The 24,197-nt window shown below is 32.7% G+C and overlaps 1 protein-coding gene across 1 annotated transcript; it reads left to right on the top strand.

Moving 5' to 3' along the window:
* The first annotated feature begins 143 nt into the window (after window positions 1–143).
* On the top strand, window positions 144–20,725 carry MED23 (mediator complex subunit 23). Its single transcript, XM_080167877.1, has 32 exons — window positions 144–1,415; window positions 1,755–2,343; window positions 2,508–2,664; window positions 5,963–6,074; window positions 6,340–6,419; window positions 6,848–7,034; window positions 7,341–7,480; window positions 7,883–8,033; window positions 8,778–8,923; window positions 9,255–9,349; window positions 9,762–9,850; window positions 10,606–10,680; window positions 11,183–11,294; window positions 11,659–11,756; window positions 12,084–12,227; window positions 12,719–12,793; window positions 13,212–13,380; window positions 13,807–13,954; window positions 14,473–14,542; window positions 14,640–14,706; window positions 14,955–15,046; window positions 15,469–15,582; window positions 16,034–16,195; window positions 16,647–16,811; window positions 17,208–17,373; window positions 17,673–17,757; window positions 18,038–18,146; window positions 18,415–18,515; window positions 18,653–18,735; window positions 19,335–19,465; window positions 19,609–20,220; window positions 20,614–20,725. The coding sequence occupies exons 1-31, from the start codon at window positions 1,206–1,208 to the stop codon at window positions 19,720–19,722; spliced, it is 4,236 nt and encodes a 1,411-aa protein (XP_080024003.1). The 5' UTR covers window positions 144–1,205; the 3' UTR covers window positions 19,723–20,220; window positions 20,614–20,725.
* The last annotated feature ends 3,472 nt before the right edge of the window (window positions 20,726–24,197 follow it).

Raw genomic sequence — 24,197 nt, 5'->3', positions numbered from 1 at the left:
CTTGCAAAAGCAGCACATGTAGAGTTTTTGCGCATTTTTCGGCACCAAAAGCTTAATGGTCAAAGTTATAACTCGCAGATGAAACGACGTCATTTAGAAATCCTATAATTTATTGCGGCATTCTCCTGTATTTATGCGCATTATTTGTTTTTAAATTTTTCAAGCAATTTTTCATAGTTAATTAATTTATGATTACAATGTAATAGGAATGGCGCTTTTTCCCGATGTTTTTTAATATATTCTTTATGTTGTTTAAAGACGGAAAAGTAATGTTAAAAGACTTTATCTTAAATGTTTGCTATATATATTTCTAGCATAAAATGCTAGGAAATCAAAGTTTTAATTTTAGCGGGCTAAAAACAAAAATAAATGAAACTTATCTTAATTTATTATGTTAGTTAAATTTATACTATAAAAGTCGGTATTTAACACTAAATTTTGACCATTGAGTGTGTTTTGACTAGAAACACACTGTTTTTACTAATTAATTAGCTAATATATATATCAAACCGGCAAATATATCAATTGATTTTAAAGAAAGATAATTAACGCTTAAAAGGATCGAAGCGTGGTTTCAAACTAACTCATAATTATATTTAATTTGAAGGCTATAGAGTATTTCTAAATTGTATCTACTCACATACTACATCTTGTAGCATTGCTATTATATATATACTATTAATGTTGGAAATAAATAAACCTTAATACATTCAAGCAACAAGTCCCCCTCTATCCTAGAAGGTCAGAATATAAAAAAAGTATAACTGCTAATAATGTAATATTCAATTCATGATGAAGCACCTTACATTACATGTTAAAGTAATAGTTGCATGAAGTGCATTTGACAAGTTTTGGTACTTGGAGTAATGAAACTTAACATATAGAGAATTTTGTATTACATTGAATAACAAACAATTAGGCAGAACTTAACTAAAATAATCGGTATGCCGTTTTTTATGAAAATAAAAGTCACAAAAACATGCTTTTCATGTCTTGATATTTTAAAAAGTACCTGGTAGAAAATTTAAGTTCTTTGGAATATATGCCCTAGAGGTGTAGTTTAAACAACTGAACAGGGAAAAATATGCGGTTCACTAAATTTAAGTTTAAATGCATTTCGTTCGACTACCCCTTAAGTGTTACTAAAATATTTTATAAAATATATTTTAGAATGAATAACATCTAATACATATAATCGTTTTAAAATGGCGTCCCAAGTCGCTGCCGGGGCAGCTAATACGTCCAAAGGGCCGGGAAGTGTTCCCAGCTCTCAACCCTCCCCAGCCGACATCGAGGAGCGGATGAAACGCAATATAGAGGCAAAATTGAATCAATTTGTGGCGGATCAAATTCTCGTTGATCAAGTGGAGACTGGGTTCAATTTATTTCTGAAACATCGGCCAGATCTTAAACAGGCAATAATACAAACTCATTTGAAGTTACGTAAAGATCACAATAAAATTAAAAAAAATATAATGACAAAAAAAACGGTATACCATTAAAAAACATTTGTACAACATATGAAAAATTTTTAAAGGTTAATCTGCATACTTGAAACATATCATTCCACATGACTTCTTAAAATGTAAAAGAAATATTTATAATATAGGGTCTATTAAGTTATGGACCTATTACTACATCCTTTACAAGAAAGGGAATGAGGAAAGGGGTATCAATTAAGCTTACTTTATTTTTTATTGTACTATACTTGTTAATTATCTTACATCATAATAAGTTTGTGTGAATATGAACAGGCTAATCATGAAACGGCAGAAGCAGAATTTTTCAAAATCTTGGACACCGTCCAGCCAAAATATTTGGACGAAGCTGCAAAATTCTACATAAAATCCACGGGAAAGTTAACAAATGCCTGTGTATTGAAACGGGTGTTTGCATTTCTGCAATCTGCTGTCAACAAGCATAAAATTGAGCCCAGGGCTGTTTGTGATGCTGTTCTGAAAAGTGAACATTTAACTTATGAAAATTCCGCCCTTTGGATTGTTTCATTCCAGTTGGTGCGTCAAATAGTGGGTGGTGTTGATTACAAGGGAGTCAGAGAAATAATGAAGCTGTGTATAGAAAAAGCCCTTGGTTTGCCAGTCAACATTGATAAATCCATAGCCCCGCAACTCGATGCTCTAAAGGATGTACTGGAATATATTTTCAACAGAAATGCTTCGCTGCTGCCGGGATATTTTATTGTAAACGAAATTTTGAAAAGTTACCCCGACACAAGCCACTGGCCACACTGGAGCCTTGTTCCTCTGGTCTCCAAGTTTGTGGACTCCTTCCGTCCTGCTGCGGCTATTGTGTCCTGTGTTAATTTGCAACATTTATTTCCAGGTGAAAAAAAATTCTTTATTTAATTATAAAGCTTTCTTGAAATTGTAAATTTGTGAGTTTTAATTACGTTAATTTATTATTGTTAAGGTTTTAATCATTGTTTTTTAGTTGTTGAATACCTTGGTGGATTTAAAAAAAAAAAATTATGTAATTATTTTCTATAGTTGTGGAATACCTGGGAAGGGCAAACGTGATGTCAACCTGGAAGCTGGAACATTCTACCCTCAAGTTTTTGTTAAAGATGACTCTAAACACAACAACCTATGATAGAATTCTTCCCTATAGCAAAGAGTATTTCAAACCACAACCAAGATTTTTAAGGTATAATTTAGGATTCTTTTCTTTAGAATTACATAAAATTGATATTTGTCATAAAATCGTCCTTAATAGAAAAGAAATATTTTAAAGCAGTATATTGGGATATCTACGAAACTTAATCGCTATAAGGGGGGGGGAAGTTTGTACACTTATAGGAAATGAAATTCAGTACCAAAGTTTGGGAGGGTACTGTGGGCTTGTTTTTAAAGTTATCAACCTAATTCTTTTTGTAGGCTCTCTTATATGACTGGATATACACGTATTTCTTTGAAAATTGAATTTCGGCACTTTCCTTCTAGGGGCTTGTGGAGCAATAGACCCCCCAAAACACTAAAAATATGAGTTCTGAACTTATTTTTAAAGATATCAACCTGATTTTTTTTATAATACTTTTTTTTAACATAACCGAATCAACGAACCATTACAGATTTCATTTTGGGACTTTCCTTCTAGGGGCTTGTGGAGCAATAGACCCCTCAAAACACTAAAAATACGAGTTCTGACCTTATTTTTAAAGATATCAACCTGATTTTTTTTTATAATTCTTTTTTAACATAACCGAATCAACGAACCATTACAGATTTCATTTTGGGACTTTCCTTCTAGGGGCTTGTGGAGCAATAGACCCCCCAAAACACTACAAATATGAGTTCTGACCTTATTTTTAAAGATATCAACCTGATTTTTTTTTAATAATACTTTTTTAACATAACCGAATCAACGAACCATTACAGATTTCATTTTGGGACTTTTCTTCTAGGGGCTTGTGGAGCAATAGACCCCCCAAAACACTAAAAATATGAGTTCTGACCTTATTTTAAAGGATATCAACCTGATTTTTTTATAATACTTTTTTAACATAACCGAATCAACAAACCATTACAGATTTCATTTTGGGACTTTCCTTCTAGGGCTTGTGGAGCAAAAGACCCCCAAAAACACTAAAAATATGAGTTCTGACCTTATTTTTAAAGATAACAACCTGATTTTTTTATAATACTTTTTTAACATAACCGAATCAAAGAACCATTACAGATTTCATTTTTGGACTTTCCTTCTAGGGTGTAGTGGAGCAAAAGACCCCTAAAACACTAAAAATATGAGTTCTGACCTTATTTTTAAAGATATCAACCTGGTTTTTTTAACACTTTTTTAACATAACCGAACTTGGTAACTTTTACAGATTTCATTTGGGACTTTCCTTCTAGAAGCTAGTGGGACAAAAGACATGCTGTATTTGTTGCAATTGAAAAACCAATCAATAACTAATAGTTTTCTTTTTTTACACTGAATACTTAATTTTTTTCAATTATGTAGATAGTTTTTGACTTTTTTGAATTTTTTAAAATTTGTTCGGATACATCATCATTTTTAGTCTTTGTACAGTATTTCTATACCAAGTATTATGAAACCTTAATCTAGTTGTCTTAATGTAATTTTTTTAAAGAATACTACATAATATTTGAATATGACTGTGAATTGATTCAAGCGCATTTTCATTGGACCCTAGAAGGAAATCAAAATCTGTAATGATTACATAGTTCATTTATGTGAAAAATTTCACTTTAAAAAAATATTTTTAGTGTTTTGCTTCACTAGCTTCTAGAAGGAAAGTCCCAAAATTAAATCTGTAAAAGTTACCAAGTTCAGTGTTAAAAAAGTGTTTTAAAAAAATCAGGTTGATATCTTTAAAAATAAGGTCAGAACTCATATGTTTAGTGTTTTGGGGGGTCTTTTGCTCCACTAGTCCCTAGAAGTAAAGTCCCAAAATGAAATCTGTAATGGTTCATTAAGTCAGATGTTAAAAAAGTTTTCTTTAAAAAATCAGGTTGACATCTTTAGAAATAAGCTCAGAACTCCTATTTTTAGTGTTTTTTTGGAGTCTTTTGCTCCACTAGCTCTAGAAGGAAAGTCCCAAAATGAAATCTGTATTGTTTCGTAGATTTGGTTATGTTAAAAAAGTATTATAAAAAAATTGGGTTAATATCTTCAAAAATAAGCTCAGAACTCATATTTTTAGTGTTTTTGGGATCTTTGCTCCACTAGCCCCTAGAAGGAAAGTCCCAAAATGAAATCCGTAATGGTTTCTTAGTTCGGTTATGTTAAAAAAGTATTATTTTTAAAAAAACAGTTTGATATATTTAAAAATAAGCTCAGAACTCATATTTTTAGTGTTGGGGTCTTTTGCTCCACAAGCCCCTAGAAAGAGAGTCCTAAAATGAAATCTGTAATAGTACGTAGATTTTGGGGGTCTTGCTCCACAAGCCCTAGAAGGAAAGTACCAAAATGAAATCCGTAATGGTTTCTTCAATTTTCTTTTAGTGTTTTTTTGGAGTCTTTTGCTCCACTAGCTCTAGAAGGAAAGTCCCAAAATGAAATCTGTAATGGTTCGTTGATTCGGTTATGTTAAAAAAGTATTATTGAAAAAAATCAGGTTGATATCTTTAAAAATAAGGTAAGAACTCATATTTTTAGTGTTTTGGGGGGTCTATTGCTCCACAAGCCCCTAGAAGGAAAGTCCCAAAATGAAATCTGTAATGGTTCGTTGATTCGGTTATGTTAAAAAAGTATTATAAAAAAAATCAGGTTGATATCTTTAAAAATAAGGTCAGAACTCATATTTTTAGTGTTTTGGGGGGTCTATTGCTCCACAAGCCCCTAGAAGGAAAGTCCCAAAATGAAATCCGTAATGGTTTCTTCAATCGGTTATGTTGAAAAAGTATTATTTTTAAAAAATCAGGTTGATATCTTTAAAAATAAGGTCAGAACTCATATTTTTAGTGTTTTTTGGGGTCTTTTGCTCCACAAGGCCCTAGAAGGAAAGTCCCAAAATGAAATCTGTAATGGTTCGTTGATTCGGTTATGTTAAAAAAGTATTATTAAAAAAATCAGATTGATATCTTTAAAAATAAGGTCAGAACTCATATTTGTAGTGTTTTGGGGGGTCTATTGCTCCACTAGGCCCTAGAAGGAAAGTCCCAAAATGAAATCTGTAATGGTTCGTTGATTCGGTTATGTTAAAAAAGTATTATAAAAAAAAATCAGGTTGATATCTTTAAAAATAAGTTCAGAACTCATATTTTTAGTGTTTTGGGGGGTCTATTGCTCCACAAGCCCCTAGAAGGAAAGTGCCGAAATTCAATTTTCAAAGAAATACGTGTATATCCAGTCATATAAGAGAGCCTACAAAAAGAATTAGGTTGATAACTTTAAAAACAAGCCCACAGTACCCTCCCAAACTTTGGTACTGAATTTCATTTCCTATAAGTGTACAAACTTCCCCCCCCCTTACTTTGTTTAGGCATTTGTTGACACAAAACTACAGCAGAGATTTGATAAATCATGTTCTAAGCTTGAAAAAGCCAACAAAGGAAACTCCCACCCCAGGGGTTTGTTTACCACTTCAAGGACAGGTATGATGTAGACAATTATTGGGTAGCTTTAGATTACTATAAATAATGTCCTAATCTGTACTTTTACTAAAATAAAGTATGATATGATGTAAAAATATCAGTTTATAAAAGAACGGGAGAGGTATAACTTTTTTCTCAGAATCTAAACCCCATGTTAAAGGCTTGAAGTTGGTATTTTTAAAACAGAGCTTTAAATAAGATACTGTTGCTTTATAAATGAGCTAAAAAAGCTCAAAATTTTTCCTTGACAAATACACTTCCGTAGGTTGTATATTGTTTACTGGAGCTTATGCGGGCTTGTGAATTTGATCTCTACCCAACACAGCTTATCAACCAACTTTTCAGGTTAGCTTTATCAGTAAAACAAGAACGATTACTTTTAAAAATAAGACATGTTGTTATCAAATTGTAGAGAGGGGACATTGGGCTTTTTTTTTACTTTCGTTCCCAAAGTGTAATTATAACGTTTTCCTATTCCTTGGCTTATCAACTTTGGGAACTTTAGTTGAATTTTAATTAGTTGGTTCATTAAGTTCGGTGTCCAAACGTTTTAACCACTGATTGTAATCTACAGAAAGGAAATTTTGAGTATCTTCATTGGGGATGTAAATTATTTATCGGTCATTGTCTGCTCCTTATAGATCCTTGGTTATTTGTGAAAATGTTCTACATAATTTTTTTTATAACAGTTTATTTGTAATAATGTTTGTCACTTCTTGCCTATATGGACAAATTGATCATTTTATTAAAAATAACAATATATTTATTTTTAGGTTGTTATCATCTAAAATGATCTTCTTCGTGCTGTACCAGTACGTAACCTTCCCCAACATAATATCTGAATTAGCTGATGGGATACAAAATGAAAATTTGAGTAAGGGTCGTGATAAGCTGATGCTCCTATTGTTGCAGTTTATTTCTGGGTCAATTCAGAAAAATCCACCACAAGACTTTGTTGAGGTAAATGAAAACAAAATAATCCAAAATAAAAGAGCTGGATGTGTTCTGTTTGTGAGTGTCTTTTATTGATATTGTATTATCAGGAAAGATTCTTAAATATCGGTGCTGATTTTAAACTTTATTCGGGGAAGGAAGATCATGCCTAGGGGAAAAGTCCCATGGAAAATACCCCCTCCATTGAAACTAAAATATAAGATAAAATGACGAGTTTTTATGCTAGTAAAATAATCAAGCAAATAAAAATAATAAAACAACAATTTAAGCCATTTCTAACTAATACAAAGATAAATCTATGTTTAATTTTAGGTTTTACGTTTGTTTGCTATGTACTCTGAGACCATGCCCCTACCTGTACCCACCACAGATTCTCCAGATTGTATTGAACAGTTGGCTGCAGCGGGGATTTACATTCATATCAAGAAAAAGGCCTTGGCGGATAAAACAAGGTTAGTTTGATTTCATTTTCTAATTCTTAACAAGGAAGACATATCTATAAAAGCAAAGTTTCTAAATCAGTTAGTAGGACAAACGGATATTAACAATTGTTGAGTATCCATACTATTTAGTTAATATAAGTAAGCCTAATCAAAATTGTAAGTAAGTTGCTTAAATACTTTTAAAGACATACTTATTGCTTACATTTAAGGAACTTGATTATAGAGATGCTTCGCTTATTATATTGTAACTTGTTGTCCTAGGAAACATGTTTCTAAAAATCGACCCTCCACTTTCAATTTTAGTTTTAAAAAAGTTTTAGAAATAAGGGGTGGGGTGGGGTAGGATGCATTTTTACACTTAAACTGACAGACATCATGTTGCCTTTATATAAGGATTAATATTTGTTCTAGTTTTGGATTCCGTCTGCCAGTAGCATTGCTCAAACACCTTGAATTTCTTGAAAATGCTGCGCAACACCCCGTGAGCCTGGACCCCCAGGGAACTAGTTATATTGTGCCCTTGCTCTGTAATAGCTTCTCCACCACTACTGATCTATTCCAGGTTGGCTTTGAGTTGAAACAGGGACAATTTTGTCCATAATTAACACAGCCATAAAAAACCAACATTTGTGCTTATAAATAAATAAAATAACACTAAAATCTAAAAAGATTTTTGAAAAAGACTGCTTCTTTATTAAGAGATGTACATATATTCGAGGTGTCAAATTCTAAACCTAAATACTGACATGCCATGATTATTAGATAAGCCTCCTTAATATAAAAAATTGAGCAATTTTAGCAAACTTTGTTAAAATTTTGTCTTTTGTTGAAACGTATTAAAATCTAGACAAATCCTTATAATAAAGTAAAAGGATGTTTGTCTGTTTGTTTGTACCGAAGGATCTCGCTAACCGCTGAACCAATCGGGTTCTCCTTTACAGGGAAGATTCTCATAGGCCCCGGGAAGGTTTATAACTATTTTGGGGGAGGGTACCACTGCCCTCCCAAGATAATTCGCCCCTAGAAAAAATTCCACCCCCCCCCCCCCCAAAAAAAAATAACTTAATTTTTTTTAAACTAAAAAGTTGGGGTCGTGGGAAGAACGCCCCCCTCAAAAATTTTTTTTTTTACTTTATAAAAAATCTAGGTAAATGAAAAAAATAGGTTTTGGGATTCTACTCCCACCTCCTCAAGTGCCCCTAGAGGCCCTAGGGGTGTAGCCGCTAGTACTTACATAAAGAAGAAAAGTATCTTAGTAGGTACTAAATATTTAACTAACATTTATTTTTCATTGATCCTTTTATAGGCACCTATGCTTGCCCTGATTGAAGCGGTTGGCGGAAGTAGCCAGCAGGGCGGCGGTGGCGGGCACAATGGTACCACACCCATGCCTGGTGTTCACGTTGTGGCTGCGCTGCCCGTTCAACCTTTGCACATGGACATCCTTGACAGGGAAGAAATTATCAATACATTTTCTTGGGAGGGAGGGGGACGTTGGATAATAAATTATATCGATAACCAAAGTTTTATCAACACGTTCTGTTCTTAATTGATTTGAAACTTGTAGGTACTTATGTTAAATCTTCATAATTTAGATTAATTTGGGGTAATTATGTTAATCATAATTGGGGGTTTACAACAATTCATCTTCCATTGTTTTTTTCCTCAAAATCCACGGGTCTTTTACATTTTTTTGGCAAACGGCTAATGGAAAACCGTGAGGTTGTGGCATAGTGTAAATAAAATTGATTATTAAAGTATTGTTAAATGTTTGTGAATTTAGTTTATCAGTTCACAGTAAGATGTCTCTACTTCACCATATTGTGTCGCATTTTGTTAAAATGGCAACCAGCAAATCTAATATTGCCATTTCACCAGGTATTATTTTTTTTGGTATATTCAAAACAACGCTGAAAACTTCTCAGCCATAAAAGCGAAGCTTATCAAACTAGATCATCGGAAAATAAGCATTAACAAATACAGAGTAACAACGCATTTAATTTTCAACAATTAGAAGATTCTTTGCATCTAGCATGTTTGATTGTCCGTGGAATCAATAAACATAAAACTTCCGCTCCATCCTTATCAATTAAAAAAAAAAATATGTTAGGGGTCTTACTTGCATGTGCTCATCAAGGAACTTTGAGTGACAACGCCTCCTAGAATATTGGTCCCATGTTAGTGGGAATTACATTCATATATCGTTCATCTTTTATGTTACAAACTACCTATAACAAGGAATATATAACTGTCCATAACATGTCATGGCTTTTAATTATTAAATTGTTAGGTATGGTCGAGACCTACAGCCGCTTGTTGGTTTACTCAGAACTAGAAACACTTGGCATCAAAAGTTTTCTGGATAAAGTAATAACAAAAGTAAACATTTAATTTCTTAAATTTTCATGGCAATGGTCCCCGAGATCTTATTTGATCTCTCTTGACCTGTCAGAAGCTTTACTGTAAATGAGGACCCTATCGTTTCAATGGTTAGCGAGATCCTAACTTTAGACAGACAGACAGACAGACAGACACATAGATAGTTATACATCTAGCTATTTTTAAAAGCGAAGCTTTTCTATAATTAGGGTCGGTCCGTCCGTCCATACGTCCGTCCGTACGTCCGTCCGAGATAGATAGCTTTTATTCGTTAATTTAGGCATGTTAGAATTGTCCTATCGATTTCAAATTTTGCATGATGATTTCTGTAGTAGTTAGGTACGATTTAAACACCGTAACAACTCTATAATCATTACTAGAATGTCGGTACGTCCATTTTAAACATGTTGATTTTTCTACTTTTTTAACAACAAATTTTTATGTGATCTAATTATCCGTTTGATCTGATTTTTGGTATATTGATTCCTGGGACAACAAATAACAATAGTATAAGCGAATCAACTCTATAATCAAGTCCTAAAAATGTAAGTATGTCCATAAACATTATCCTGTATCAAGCAGTTTTTCAACAAATTTACTTACTATTTTGCTTCGACTCTTATACTTTTATATTCTAATTATTCAGTTTAGACACTATACAAGTTTTAATGTCCGTTTGTCCTACCGTTTCAGTGCTTCGCTTTTATGGATGTTGTCATCCTTGTTATATAAGGATCACTTTAGCTTTTTTTTAGGTGTTCCAATGCCAAGCCTGGGGGTATCTGTACACACTTCTGGAAATATTCTCTTACCGTGTTCACCATGTTCAGGTAATCCAGATAATTTAGAGATATAAAGAATATATACAGGGATATTAAGGGATAAGACAATGGGCGAATATTTAATACATATCTCCAACAATGGAAAGCAAAACTACACCCTTCTGTAGAATTTGTTATTGGTTGAAAAGTTTGGACAGTTCTAGTCAAGAAACACTCAATTAAATATAGATAGAAGCATCCAAAGTTTTTAGCCAACAAATAAGATAGAACTTTGGGTACACGTTTATTTTACAGCCCAATGTCCCCTTTGTTCCCTGGGTTTTTATTATCTCAGCTGAATGAGTGTTTATAAAGGAATACTCTGAGGGAGATATGCTGCTAAGAACCTAATATTATATTTAATGATCTTCAGTTACAGACATCCAAAATATAAAGTAGGTACGCTTCTAAAAAATAGATCTTTTAACAGACTTAAAGAACAATTAAGTTAGCATGTTAAAGATTTCCAATAGATGCCCAAAAACTTAAATCATCTTTTTTTATATTTCAGGCTCACTTCAGATTAAGTTTACTAACAACTCTACATCAAATGGCCTCCCATATTCCCAATCATGCCCAGCTGACTCTTATGCTTGAGAGCAGTGCTCTCAGATTAATTACAGGTAAAACATAATTTATGTTAATTGTAGAATAACTACTCCATTTCTTATCATGTCGCAGTAATTATCTAGGATTATTTACAGATATTATTTACTTAATGTATTTACTATCAATGCCATATCAATGTCTACATAAATATATTTCTTATTTCTGAAGCTAAAAAGGAGTTCTAGTGACAAAAAAAAATCAGCAAAAAATAATTTAAACCTGATTTGTACTTATGTTATGATGCTTTTTAAACAGTTAGGCGAAGGCGCATGGGAAGTTTAGATCATCACATCTTAATGATGATCGAGTCATTACCCTCTCAACTATAATCGAGCCCCAAAACACCCACTAGACCCCCTTATTTCATATTTATTTCAGGGATGGGTAACTATGAGATGAACAGTCCTAAACCTCCTCCTGGCACTACAGCTAAACCAAATTATACATTGTATGGAGATTCTGAAGAATTGAACAGGAAAATAATAGCTTTGCATAATATGAACCAGTTCTAAATGAAAATAAAAAAAAGTAGGTATTTAAGAAGAAAACTTGAATCATGGGAAGAAGACGAAGTAGCGGGTTTAGTCGTATTTTCACAGAAGCTTTTCTTCTATTTCTAGCCCTTGCAGGGGGCTCGATTACATTACCTAACCTGACCTAAATAACCTAAAAAAAACTAGTATAAAAATTTGACGAACCCGTTACTTCGTTTTCTTTCTATGCTCCGAAAACGTACATGTTAATAGATTTGTGAAAATCTGTTTTTAAAAAGTACATAAACTGTTATTATTGTAACAATTAGGGTGGTGCTACTAACCCTAGCAAGGACAGTTCATATTGGAGGCTTAGATAACAACAGCATACCCTGGCTGAAAGAAGTTGTCACAGGAATCATGCAGAGCACACCCCTCACTCTGCCCTCCCATACTCTCAAACATTTTCCACAGGAATTTATCTTCAATCAATTTTTTTCGTGTCCAAACATGTCAATTTGTAATGATCACTTTTTACTTCTCTAGTATGGCTTCGAAACCGATTAATATCCGGTGGATTAGAAACCGTTCTCAGCTATACCGAAAATTCACTTATAGCCTCGTAGCACAGAAATTTTCTACGAATATGAAAATAAAAATCATAAAATCAATACCAGTTTTGTTAGCCCGGGCCTTTGGCTTTAGCCAATCGGGGCTAACAAGACTGGTTTTAATTTTATCATTTCAATAACCGCGGAAAGCTGTCTACAATAGGTATGATGCAAAAATTAACTACTTTAATTTTTATTAATTTACTTTTAATATTGAAATAGAAAAACCCAAACAATTCGTTTCCTAATATACCGCGATCAAATTGAGAACGTTTAGTTTTAAAAATAATCACATATAAGGTACCTATTCAAACATTTTGTAAAGTTTTTAGATTGAAGAATTATTACTTATAGACCTTACTTGATCTTGTAAATGACATGCCACCTGTTAGAGATACTGCCAGCCAGATTAAAAGAAATGTGGATGAGGTACGAATTTAGTATTTGACCCGCGAGCCTGGGGGGAGGATATAGGTTCGAATAATTCAAGGCTTAACACTGTGCCATAGCTTATGATGTTAGTAATGGTTCCTACTGCCGCTATGTCAAGTAATTGCCCATATGAGGTAATTTATTGGGTAGCATTGTTGATGACATTTAAGCTTTTAAAAAAAGAAATGTCTATTACAGCAACTGAAAAACCTACAAAAACTTTCAAATAATATAACCTAACTTAACTTAACATAAAAAAAAAGAACTTTTTGTTGAAGGAATTCAGTGAAAATGTCACTTTCAATAGTTAAAAAGTTTGCTAATAGACACTTAATTCCTTAGACAATATAATATTAATTTAATGGACCTCTTGGTCCGCATGGATTTATAACAGTCAACCAATTTTACGTATCAGGACTGGAACCTGTGGAACCAGCTGACCAACGAGCAGGAGAAGATCAACCACTTCTCCCAGACCAACACCAACTCCACCTTCCTGTGCCTCCTCTGGAAGATGATCATGGAGTCGGATGAGTCCGCCAGAAATATACCTGTGGCCGCTTACAAAGTTCTTGAAAGAACAGGTAAAGATAATTTTAGAATAAAATAATCATTTAATATTAATAATAAGTACATATATTACACCATTGTAAGTACCTACTAGTAGAACTTTTATTGCTTTCCCTCAAAGTTCCCATTGAGCACTGAAACTCCCGCTTCCCATCATTTTAATACAAAATAGAAATAGACGGGAGGGGGGTGGGAGAGTATTTTTTGCAAATCCTAACCTTTTCGGGCTTCCCAGTACCTAATTTGACCTAACCTTTGAGGGAAACCGCCATATATTTTATTATCCTCATTGTAGTAAAAACAATCTTGAATTCTATTTTTTATGATGATCGTTTAAATATAAAATTCACGGAGCATGTCAATTGATTTTCTATATTAATACTGTATCATAGTTTACTCCACTTTCTTTAAACTAAAAGTGATAAAAAAATATGAATTAGGTGCCAAACAGTTAGCCGCGCATCTACGCACATTCTGTGACTATTTGGTGTTGGAGTTTAGCAAGTCTAGTGGGGGAGGTCACGTGACCAAGGCCATCGACGCCACCAACACCATGATCTGGAAGTACAATGTCATCACCCTGGACAGGTATAACTGGGGGTAGACAGACAAAGATTTAGTTAAAAAAGTAAAACTAATTAGGTCTAGGCAGTGTTGCGGATCCGCATAGATTGTATGCGGATCCGGATCCTCCAAATTTGTTAAGTGCGGATCCGGATCCGACTCCGGATCCTTGACAATAAAAATAAAATCACCAAATTTTTCAAAAAATATTTATTCCTTAATCTCGAAGTCAAAAATACTTTTCATTTTTAAGTCTGGACCTAAACCTTAAAGATTGGCTTTCATCACAAGAATGTCTTTGTAAGTGACTATTTTATATAAATTTAGGTAGATTTTTCCATAAATTTATACCCCAGGATCCGGATTTGGATCCTTGGACTCAAAAAAAATGCGGATCCGGATCCGCAACACTGGGTCTAGGATAACAAAATGAGAGTTTTGACTGGTGTATTTTCTTGTATAGAGATTAGATCAGTGGCGTGCAGAAGGGGGGTGTATGTATAGGGGTGTCAATGCCAATTGAAATAGCATTTTTGGTTTAGATTTGTTTTGAGTATGGTACTAAGAACACACGAAGGAAATGAAGCACAAGTCTGTTTCTTCATTATACAGGTAGTAAAGATTATTTTAGATAAAATTTTATATTTTGTGGTGGTTTCTTTTCAGTTCATTTTGAAACCACTAGGAGTTAGCCATATTTGTTTTACAGGTATTGTTGTTGAAACCTGCAGAATTCCGGGCCAGAGTGAATGAAGTTTGTCGCACAATGAATCCAGGGAGGGGTGGAGTAATAACAAAACACTGTGATGGCATACTGGGAGGGAGGGGGCATTGCGCTGTTTATTACACTAGTCCCCACAATTTTATACTTACGTTATATTATTATTTGGCTTATTAACTTTGGGGTCTTATATTTAATTTACGCACACATTTAAACATACAAAGACCGAAAAAAGTAATAATACGAAGAAAAATATTCCAAAATTGAATCGCTATGAACCTATCCTCATTTTTTTAAAAACAGATCACCATAGTCAACAAAACTGGCATGAGAAACACATGGAGATTCACAAGAAGTTTCCTGAACAATTCTCACTCGAATTATCTTCAGAGGAACCTTGTCAAGCGTAAACACTTAATTATTGATATTATAATTCAAATAGACAATGTAAATGTGTAATACAAATAATAATCACGCAACAAAAGCTCCAAATTAACAATACCCAGCTATAAATGGATTTATTATTACTTGGATCTTACACCAGATTATTTATCATGTACTCTAATAAAGTAGAACTTGTAGCTATCTGAAATGATGATCCACCCCTCCACAATTACTGGATGAAAGAACTAACCCAAAAATGATCCATGTTAGCAACTTAAATCGACATTTTTTTTCCTGCCAAAATATCATGTATATTCTATACCTTTTAGCTATGTTAACACTTAAAGCATCATTGATATGAAACTATATATATCAGTTTTAAAAAATCGTCTAAATATATTGTTGCTTGACAAGCGAAAAAAAAATACAGGAATCTCAATCAATATCTCAACCTACGTTGCCAACCTATTATGGCAATGTTTGCCTTAGATTCCTGCCAGTTTTTGATGTCGTGGTTCATAGGTACATTGAGTTGCCACCCGTTCAGGAATAATAATATATCACATTTTTATTTATATTGCAATTTTATTTTGGCTACGCTCCAGTCATGGGGCCTTTAAAGGACTTTATAGGGGTAAGATATTATCTAATGAAAAATAGGCTAAAACTATCCCTTTACCTTCAAATTTTTTCAGACATTTAGGCCTATATGTACTATAAACAAACGAAAAATCTATTTTTCCGCCAATAGGTATATCTTTAATCATGTAATTTTTAATATTTAACAAAACATTAATGTAATTGTACACCTTTTCAATGTTTATTGTGTTTTAATAATGAAGATTCGCCTCTAGCCTTTAGAGGCTGTCCCATTTAGGAAAAGTGCATAGATACAAAAGTGTTTTGTCATACTCTAGGACTCTTCTAAATTCTAAGAAACTATGGCTAATCAAAGTAATATAAGAAACAAAATGTTCATATATTATATTGATATACAGAAATCATTGGAGACCTTGTTTACCCATCTTGGCTGTTTGTTTAAATTCCACGATGCTCCCATCACCTACCTGTATAATACTTTCTTCTACTACGAGGCATCACTGAGGACTAGGCCCAGCTTGAGACAACATATTGCTACCCTGGTTGATCAGGCATTGAAGGTAAGAAAACATAAACTCTGAAAGTCAATAAAAGTAGCGTGACTGTTATATTCAATTATAATAAACATGACAACAAAAAGAATGGACTATATGGTTCTCCTTTACAATAAAGGTTCTTATAGGTCCAGGGATGGTTTATAACTATTTTTGGGGGAGGGTAATTCCACCCTACCTAGAGAAATCAACCCCCCCCAGAAAAAATGACACTCCCCAAATTTTTTTATTTCATTTAAAACTAAAAATATAGTGGATGGACGATAGTTCAGGGATGGTTTATTTCTTAGGTTTTAGGCTATTTTCAAGGCCCTCCTTACACCTTCGAATACAGAACTCTTAGATACTAGAAGCTTAGCATTTTGTATTAAATAAATTAAGGAAAGAAATAGAAAAGGGGGTAAAAGTTTTACTTAAATGGAAAATAATACACCCCTGTTACTGTTTTATTTTGTAGGAAGTACGACCACCGAACTGGGCGTTTTCTCAGGAGATCACTTCCAACTACATATGTCCTGAAGAGGAAAGAAAGGGTCCGGATGGAGAGGAAAAAATATGGAAAGCAACTCCTGAATATTTCCATCATCTTGTTGGCAGGATGGTTGGAGCTATGGACACAAAGGTAAGAGGAAGCTTCTCTGATAAGCACTCATTTAGGTACATCATTAATGATTTTTCATATGGGAGACGAGTTCAGTGTCTGATAAGTTTAGGCGCTCTTGTTAAAGTTTTACAGCATCACATAGATGCAGGGATCTTAATGGATAAGACAATAAAGGATGAATTGATATTCATCATTAATTATAATAAACAAAATTACCCCTTCTATAGATTTAAATTTTTGATTAAAATATTGGACAATTTAGCCATCGAATATCATAATGTTGTTTTAAAACATTAGATATCTGTGAAATTTTCGGACTAATGTTCCCTCCAATAATTTGGTTGGATTGCTCCAATTTAGGATTGTACTACATCTAGACTTACTATATTTGTTTAACCATGCATATATTTTTAGGTACAAGCATTCCCTACCATGGACTGGAGATTCAGCGAATTCCCTAATGAGGGTGCACATGGACTTTATGTTACTTGTGTGGAGCTAATGATTCTCAATATGGATCCTGTGGCTGTGGGAGAGAGACTGGTGGATGTTATTCTGGAGAACAGCTGTCATATTCCAGGTAACTATAAATGAAAATAATGAAATATTTTTGATACAAGAGACTACCGAAAAGTTTCAATTTAACTATTTAATTTTATGATACTTTTCTTTTACTAGGGGATAGATGCTAATTTCTGAGATTGGACTTTTTATTGACACATTTTCGCAATTGGGTGGGATTTTAAACTTGGGGGCATTTTTATCTGATCTTGATTGGTTTGTCAAGATCCGTGAGTTTAGCCAAATTGAATAGGTACCCAGGTAATAAGATAAATATTAAATACATAAAAAAAAACATTTCTTGAAATTTTTGTATAGGTGATAAGTTACCAGACTGGATAAATTCTGTAGGAATTATTTTATCTTACCTTCCTCCTGTCTACTGGGATGGTCTTCATAATAGGTAAAATAAGTTTTAGAAATACAAAATCTGTTTTAACAAAGCTAAAAACATCCATAAAAGCGAAGCCCTCAAATCAGATGTTAGAACAAACGGACATAAATAATTGCATCTCTTATGATTGTCTACCAAATCGTCAAATAATCGACTATTTAAGAAAATAAAAAAATTTATTTTAAAAGTTATACATAGTATTTTTTAAGTCAAAGCAAGTGACAAATGTACAAACAACAGCTCAGCTAGTTGGAAATATAATAATCAGCTAATAGATATTATTGTTTAGAGTACTAAGCTTGTTGCAGTCTGACCTAATGACCCAGTGGAACGAGGTTACTGGCGGAAATATATCACCAATGCAAATGTTTGATTTTGCACATGTTGATAGCCTTAAGGAACGACTCTTAAAAATCATTTTTCCACTTTTGAGTGTAATATTACATAAGCAGGGGTGTGTATTTTTCAATGTGGTTGAATTTCTTTCCCTCCAACTCCCTCTATTTCTTTCCTCAATTCATATAGTACAATAAGTGGTATTTCCTTATTATGAATTTTGGAAAATATATAAACTTAAACATACTTTTCTGATTATCTCTGGCCTTTGACATTACTATGTTTTAAAAAATCTCAAAAATTAAAATCTACGAGTTGCCTCTAATTCAGATGGACACAAGAGCTGCCTATTTATTGGCAGTTGTTCATGCTACGTGGCAGCATGCTGGATTTAATCAGCTGTGTGGAATTCTAGAGCTTTTAAGAGACAGGTATAGATTTGTTTGATAATAGTATCAGCTTTGAATAGATATAATCAAGAAATTGAAAATATTATTGAGTAGGTACCTATTGACAAAATGTTCTATTATCAACTTTAATTGTCTAATAAAAGATTATTTATTTTCAGGATAAAACCAATTGTGACGACAGAAGAACAGCTGATGTTTGTGCTTCACATGGTTGGACCTTTCTTACAAAGATTATATACAGGAAAATATACATTGTTTTACAACTTCATATTCAGGGTGTTTCAGCCAAATCCGTACCAACTTTGCAAGGTTTAGACCAAAAAGAAATTAACCCAGAACCCACCCACCCCCCTCCCCCCCTCATGATTTACAAGTTTTCAAAATCAGAATTTTCAAACAAAGAAATAGGGGAATGCTAAATTTCTTTAATTGTCCCATCACTGTATCAATAGTCACTGATAGTTATCCCATGAGATGATATGAGTTATTTTAAGATATCAAATCATTTTTGTATACTCAGGGAAAAGGTAATATGACTCTGACAAACAATTCTAAGTGAAAATTTCCCCTCAACCCCCTTCCCTTTTTTCTCCCGTTCATACCCACTTTCCTTTCAGTTACACCAAAAATACAATTTTTACTTCAACAAAATATTTTATTTTCGGCAATTTCAAATGGAATTAATTGGCTAAATAGCATCTTCTGTGTATACTAGAATTACTTTTGGTCAAGCATTTTTTAATTCGAATTTTAAACCCTCGGGACTTTTTCCACAAGATTTGTTTGCGTCCTGTGATATGAAAAAAAATAAAAAATAATATGTATATACCTATTGAATAGACAAGATCATGAAAGTCCTCTTCAACGTAACCATCCAACTATATGAGTTGATACTACGGGTGGACCAATCTCAGCCCCATCTGAAATACATGGATACTATGTGTGATCTGTTGTACCATATTAAGTATCAGGTAAAGGGTTATTTTGCTTACTTATCGCAATAATCATATTTATGTATCGTTGCTTATTGTATCTAAACCTTAATTCTTTTAAAATTTTAAATTACAAGAAAATGACGCGAATTTATTCATTTTAATAATTGTTCTCCTTTCAGTTTACTGGTGATTCTGTGAAAGGCGACGCGGAGCGAGTTGTAAAGGAGCTTCGCCCCGCCCTCCAATTAAGACTAAGATTTATAGCTCAAGTACCTATTAATAAAACAGAATAGAAGATTACAGTTTCGCTACTTAAAGATTTTTTCTTTTAACTGAGAAATAAAATATACATGTCAAATTATTTAAAAAGTACATTGATTATTTGATTAAAAAATCTTCTAAAGTTATTACAATACAGAATTAATTTTTTTTAGATTCTTTTTAAACATTATTTTGGTGATGCAACAAAAATTGAGTAACTATTATGTATTTTGTTTATGTTATTATATTGTAAAAATCTATTTAATATTTATGCTTTTTATACTATGTGTAAAATCAAATAAAAGTAATTTTTTGATGGGTGAAAAAAGTAGTCAGGTTTAATTTGCCAAAATCCTTAGAGAATAAAACTGCTTTTATACCTTTTTTAAAAATTAGTTAGCTCTTTACACATGATTAAAGTTACTTATTTGTATAAATTTTTCAGATCCAAAATGGAGGAGGAACAAATCAGTAAGGTTGACTCCATGTTCATGGAAAATCTGGAGGAGTGGATCTTAGAAGAGGATAAGGTAAGTTGATGCTTCCCCTCAAAGTTTCTTTCCAGGACTGAAACTCTACCTCTATCACTTAATTTTAATAAGGTGTTGAGTAGACTTTTACCAAAGCTTAGCCCTGCGGATCCTATCTCTGTGGTTACTCAATGTTTCCTTCCCTCCTCAGCCAGCAATTTATGTCAGCATGATTATTTTCTAAGTATTATCATTAATGTTAAACTATTAAGTCACATCTGGTAATATGTTTCTTTCTTAGATTACTATTTTAATGTCTTCAGCTTCACGCGGTTTGAGAAACAATGAAAGATCGACTTAAAATTGAAATTAATTTTGTTTTTCTTCTTAGACATTTCAATTGAGTTTTTCTGTTTCTTTTGTATATCATTTGACAAAATTTATTATCTTTAGGTGATCACCTACAAGTACCTATCTAAGGCCTTAAAATGTCACGTTAATGTGGCAAAACAAATGCTGTACAACTTTGTTCAACAGCAACAAGACAAGGGAAATAAGGATTTAGGTAAATATTTGATTTCCATCAGCGTAGTTTTTCAATATTTATGGTTTGTACGTCCATCCAAAGATAATGTAGCACTACAACTTTTTACAACAGTAGAAGAGAAATAAAAATTTGATTTTTTTGTAACGAAGGAGAACATGTTCCAGGTAATGAAATGTTGAGCCACTTTTGTAAAAAACGTATTAGGTTTTGGCAGGGGCCGTGATTCAGCAAATCAATTCCATTTGAAATTGCTAAAGATTTTAGAATTTTAGTGGCGTAATGTTGGCGTATATCTTTTTTTTGCTGTGACTAAAGGGCAGTGGTAAAGAAGGAAGTGGGATGGGGGAAAATTTTGTCTTAAAATTGTTTGTCATAATACTGGTCCCTTGTCCCTGGGTTTGAATAGTGTAGCTCATATATGAAATACTGAAAGTGCAAGGTATGCATAATTCTAATTTTAAGGGGGTTATTGACACCTCCCTTAACCCCTCCTAATTTTAATTCACAACAACAAATTTAAAGTATATTTGTTTAAAGGTATTGTTTATCTGTTGTCTGGGTATTTGAAAAGCGAAGATGGAGGCCCTAATAGACTTAAGGAATACTTGCAATTGCATTTGAAGATTTAAAATATTCTTATTGTATTTTTTATTGTTTTTTTTGTATTTATTTAATTCGCTTTAGGTATGCTTTTCATTAATTTGATTTGTGTTTATTTTGCGGATTATAATGATAATTCTTTTTTTTTTTAAACTTTATTCATATTTAATCCAATATGATATAAGGTATACTAGTATTATAAAGCAAGGAAGCTAAGTTTAATGTAAGTATGAGTAAAGGTTATTATCATCAAAGAAAATGATCTAGAGAAGCAAGAATCAAAGTTTGATAAGGTAAAGAAATATAATATACTTATGTAAATCAGGGATAAGGGATGGGAAACGTAGGAAAATATTATTTCAGGCCTATTTCAAGCCTAGGCCTATTTCTAGCCTAATAAACCAGTTTTGGGATAGCGCAGTGGTTCGTATAAAATGCTAATGAAAAAGCTGTGTGTGTGTGTGTAGATAAAGTATAGAATCAAATTCAGGTAGCTAGTTTAAAGTAAAAAACATAACTTTTTATAAGCCTATATATTAATGGCTTTTGTTAAAATGAAGTTTTTTCTCTCCCAAAATTTTTTATCTTTTACTTTGGTAATTTGAACTGTCAGAAAGCTATCGTTGGGTTTCCCTCAGACAGATTTTAGTTTGTAGTATTTGCATTTTTATTAATGAGTAAAAATTTTATTTGAAAATTTCATTGCTAATTAAAATTCAAAATAAATAAATAAATATGCACTTGGGTAACATTCTATCAAGTTCTTTGGAACTATAATGTAATGATATATCTGTACTGTGTTGTATTGTACAAAAATTAGGGTTAAGGTGTTGTTTCAATTCCGTACTAAATTTTTAAAATTCAAAATACAACATCTAATTTATAAACTACCAAATGAAAATTCGTAGCTACCTTCTTTCCAAAAAAATAATCCCGTTATTTTTGTTTTTTCTATATGGCCCTTTTTTAATGTTTAACTCTAAGCAGATTTAATAATTAAACTAATGTGATCTAACACCATTTATATTTATTTTTTCGTAGCAGACGAAATCATTATTTTTTCTATAATTGTCTGCTTCTAAAATTTCCGCCATCTGTGATTTGGGCTTGTTTTGTATCAACCAATCACCAATTGGCGCCGCCAATTGGTGATTTGTTGATACAAAACAAGCCCAAATCACAGAACACTATTGGTTTAGAGCGGTAGCCAATATGAGCCGTCCGCCAGTAAGGTCATTAAATTAGGCAAATGGTAAAAGTTGCATGATCCCTTTCAAAACCAGGCCGAGACCTAATTTATGGCCAGGTTTCCTATCCCTTATCCCTGATGTAAATAAAAAGGGCGATAACGTACAATTGGAGCGAAGCTTTCCGAACAAGATGAAGAAATAAACCTCTTTTCATCCTCATTCTTATTAAATTGAATCTCTTTTTTTTCTCTTTTTCTGCATTTAAGATATAAGAAACAGTGAAATATTTAAATAGATTTCTATAGGCCAAAATAAGTCAGGATTCTACAAACTTGATATATTTAGAGTTGTAGTAGAGAGTGTCTTTTCTACAAAAATGGATATCTATTATATCATCAATATATTATGTATTTATTTAGGTATTGACAAAGCATATCTACAGTGTGCAAGGAAACAAGAAGATATCATCAACTGCTATTTTTGCTGCTGATATAAGTAAGTTTTTAAACATTTGTTGCTTCACCCACAGCTCTCTATTCGAGGGGGTATGGAGAGGTCAAAAATACATATGATATTATAAACCAACCAAATGCTCATTTTTAGAAATTAAACAGTGTTAACTTCTGGATAACGACAATCTTGAAAAAATCAGGAATTATAACATTACCCTGCGGACTCTAAACTGCTACCCTTTACTAAATGTAACCCAACATAACTTAAGTTAAAACAAAAAAAAATACGATTACATTTACTTTTTTTATTTGGAGGGAAACCTGCCCGTATTTTGCTCTAGATTGTAAATATTTGATGGAAGAAAGCATTGAAAGATCAACTTAAATGACAATACCCTGTCCCTTCCCTATCTACTTTATGCTGTACAGTGTATTTATGTCAAAAAATACACAAACCAAAGTTTAAATGTAAAATTGTAAATTAGTTTGAAAAGTTAACCCGTATCAAATTATAGTTATGTAACATTTATCAAATCTAAAATCTAGATGTTGATGTTTCCTTTCAACTTTATTTCAGGGGTGTATATTCTACATGGGATCCCCTGCTCAGGGGGGGGATAAAAAATAAGTGGTTGGAGGGAAAAAAATTAAAAAATTAAGAAAACTGAAAACATTTTTTCCATTTCCTCCTTGGTGAAAAAAAACTAAAAAATATGTGTGGTAGGAGGGATAAAATAAATCAAATATAGAGTTCTTCAAATATTTTTCCATTTTTCCCCCTACTTGGTGAGAAAAAACTAGGGGGGGGAAAGAAAAAAAATTTTGTAGCCGGGGAAAAAAAATCTTGTGCAGAATATACACACCTGCTTTATTTATGATTAATAGTATGTAGTTTAATATTATTATCTTACTAAATGTATTTTTCAATGCCTTTTCCAATAGGTAAAACTCATCTATTTTGAAAAAAAAATATTGTTTTCTCGTCTTTTGTATGGCTCTTTTGACCTCAAAACGAAGGTCTTTAAAAATGACAGTGCGAACATTTTTAAAATATGTTTAGGAGTATTAATGATATTACAGAACCTTATGAAAATACTATGTTTTAGGTGGAGTAAGAGAGGATATCTATGGGTGCAACTCCCATAATGCCATCAAGAATAAGGCAGCTGTTCCTAGACCTACTGAAGCATTTAACACGTAAAAATTATGACTTGTTTTGAATTAAGTATTTTATTAATGAAAGAGTTA

The sequence above is a fragment of the Acartia tonsa genome, chromosome 7, assembly GCF_053477335.1.
Source record: "Acartia tonsa isolate MP-2025a chromosome 7, ASM5347733v1, whole genome shotgun sequence".
In the NCBI taxonomy this organism is placed as follows: Eukaryota; Metazoa; Arthropoda; class Copepoda; order Calanoida; family Acartiidae; genus Acartia; species Acartia tonsa.
This window is presented reverse-complemented; position numbering and strand designations above follow the sequence as displayed.

Bases quoted from the DNA above. Each gene is read 5' to 3' on its own strand.
- MED23 (XM_080167877.1), top strand. From the start codon at position 1,206: ATGGCGTCCCAAGTCGCTGCCGGGGCAGCTAATACGTCCAAAGGGCCG. The intron at 1,416-1,754 runs GCAATAATACAA...GAATATGAACAG, and splicing joins ATCGGCCAGATCTTAAACAG to GCTAATCATGAAACGGCAGA. The intron at 17,758-18,037 runs GTAAAATAAGTT...ATTATTGTTTAG, and splicing joins TGGGATGGTCTTCATAATAG to AGTACTAAGCTTGTTGCAGT.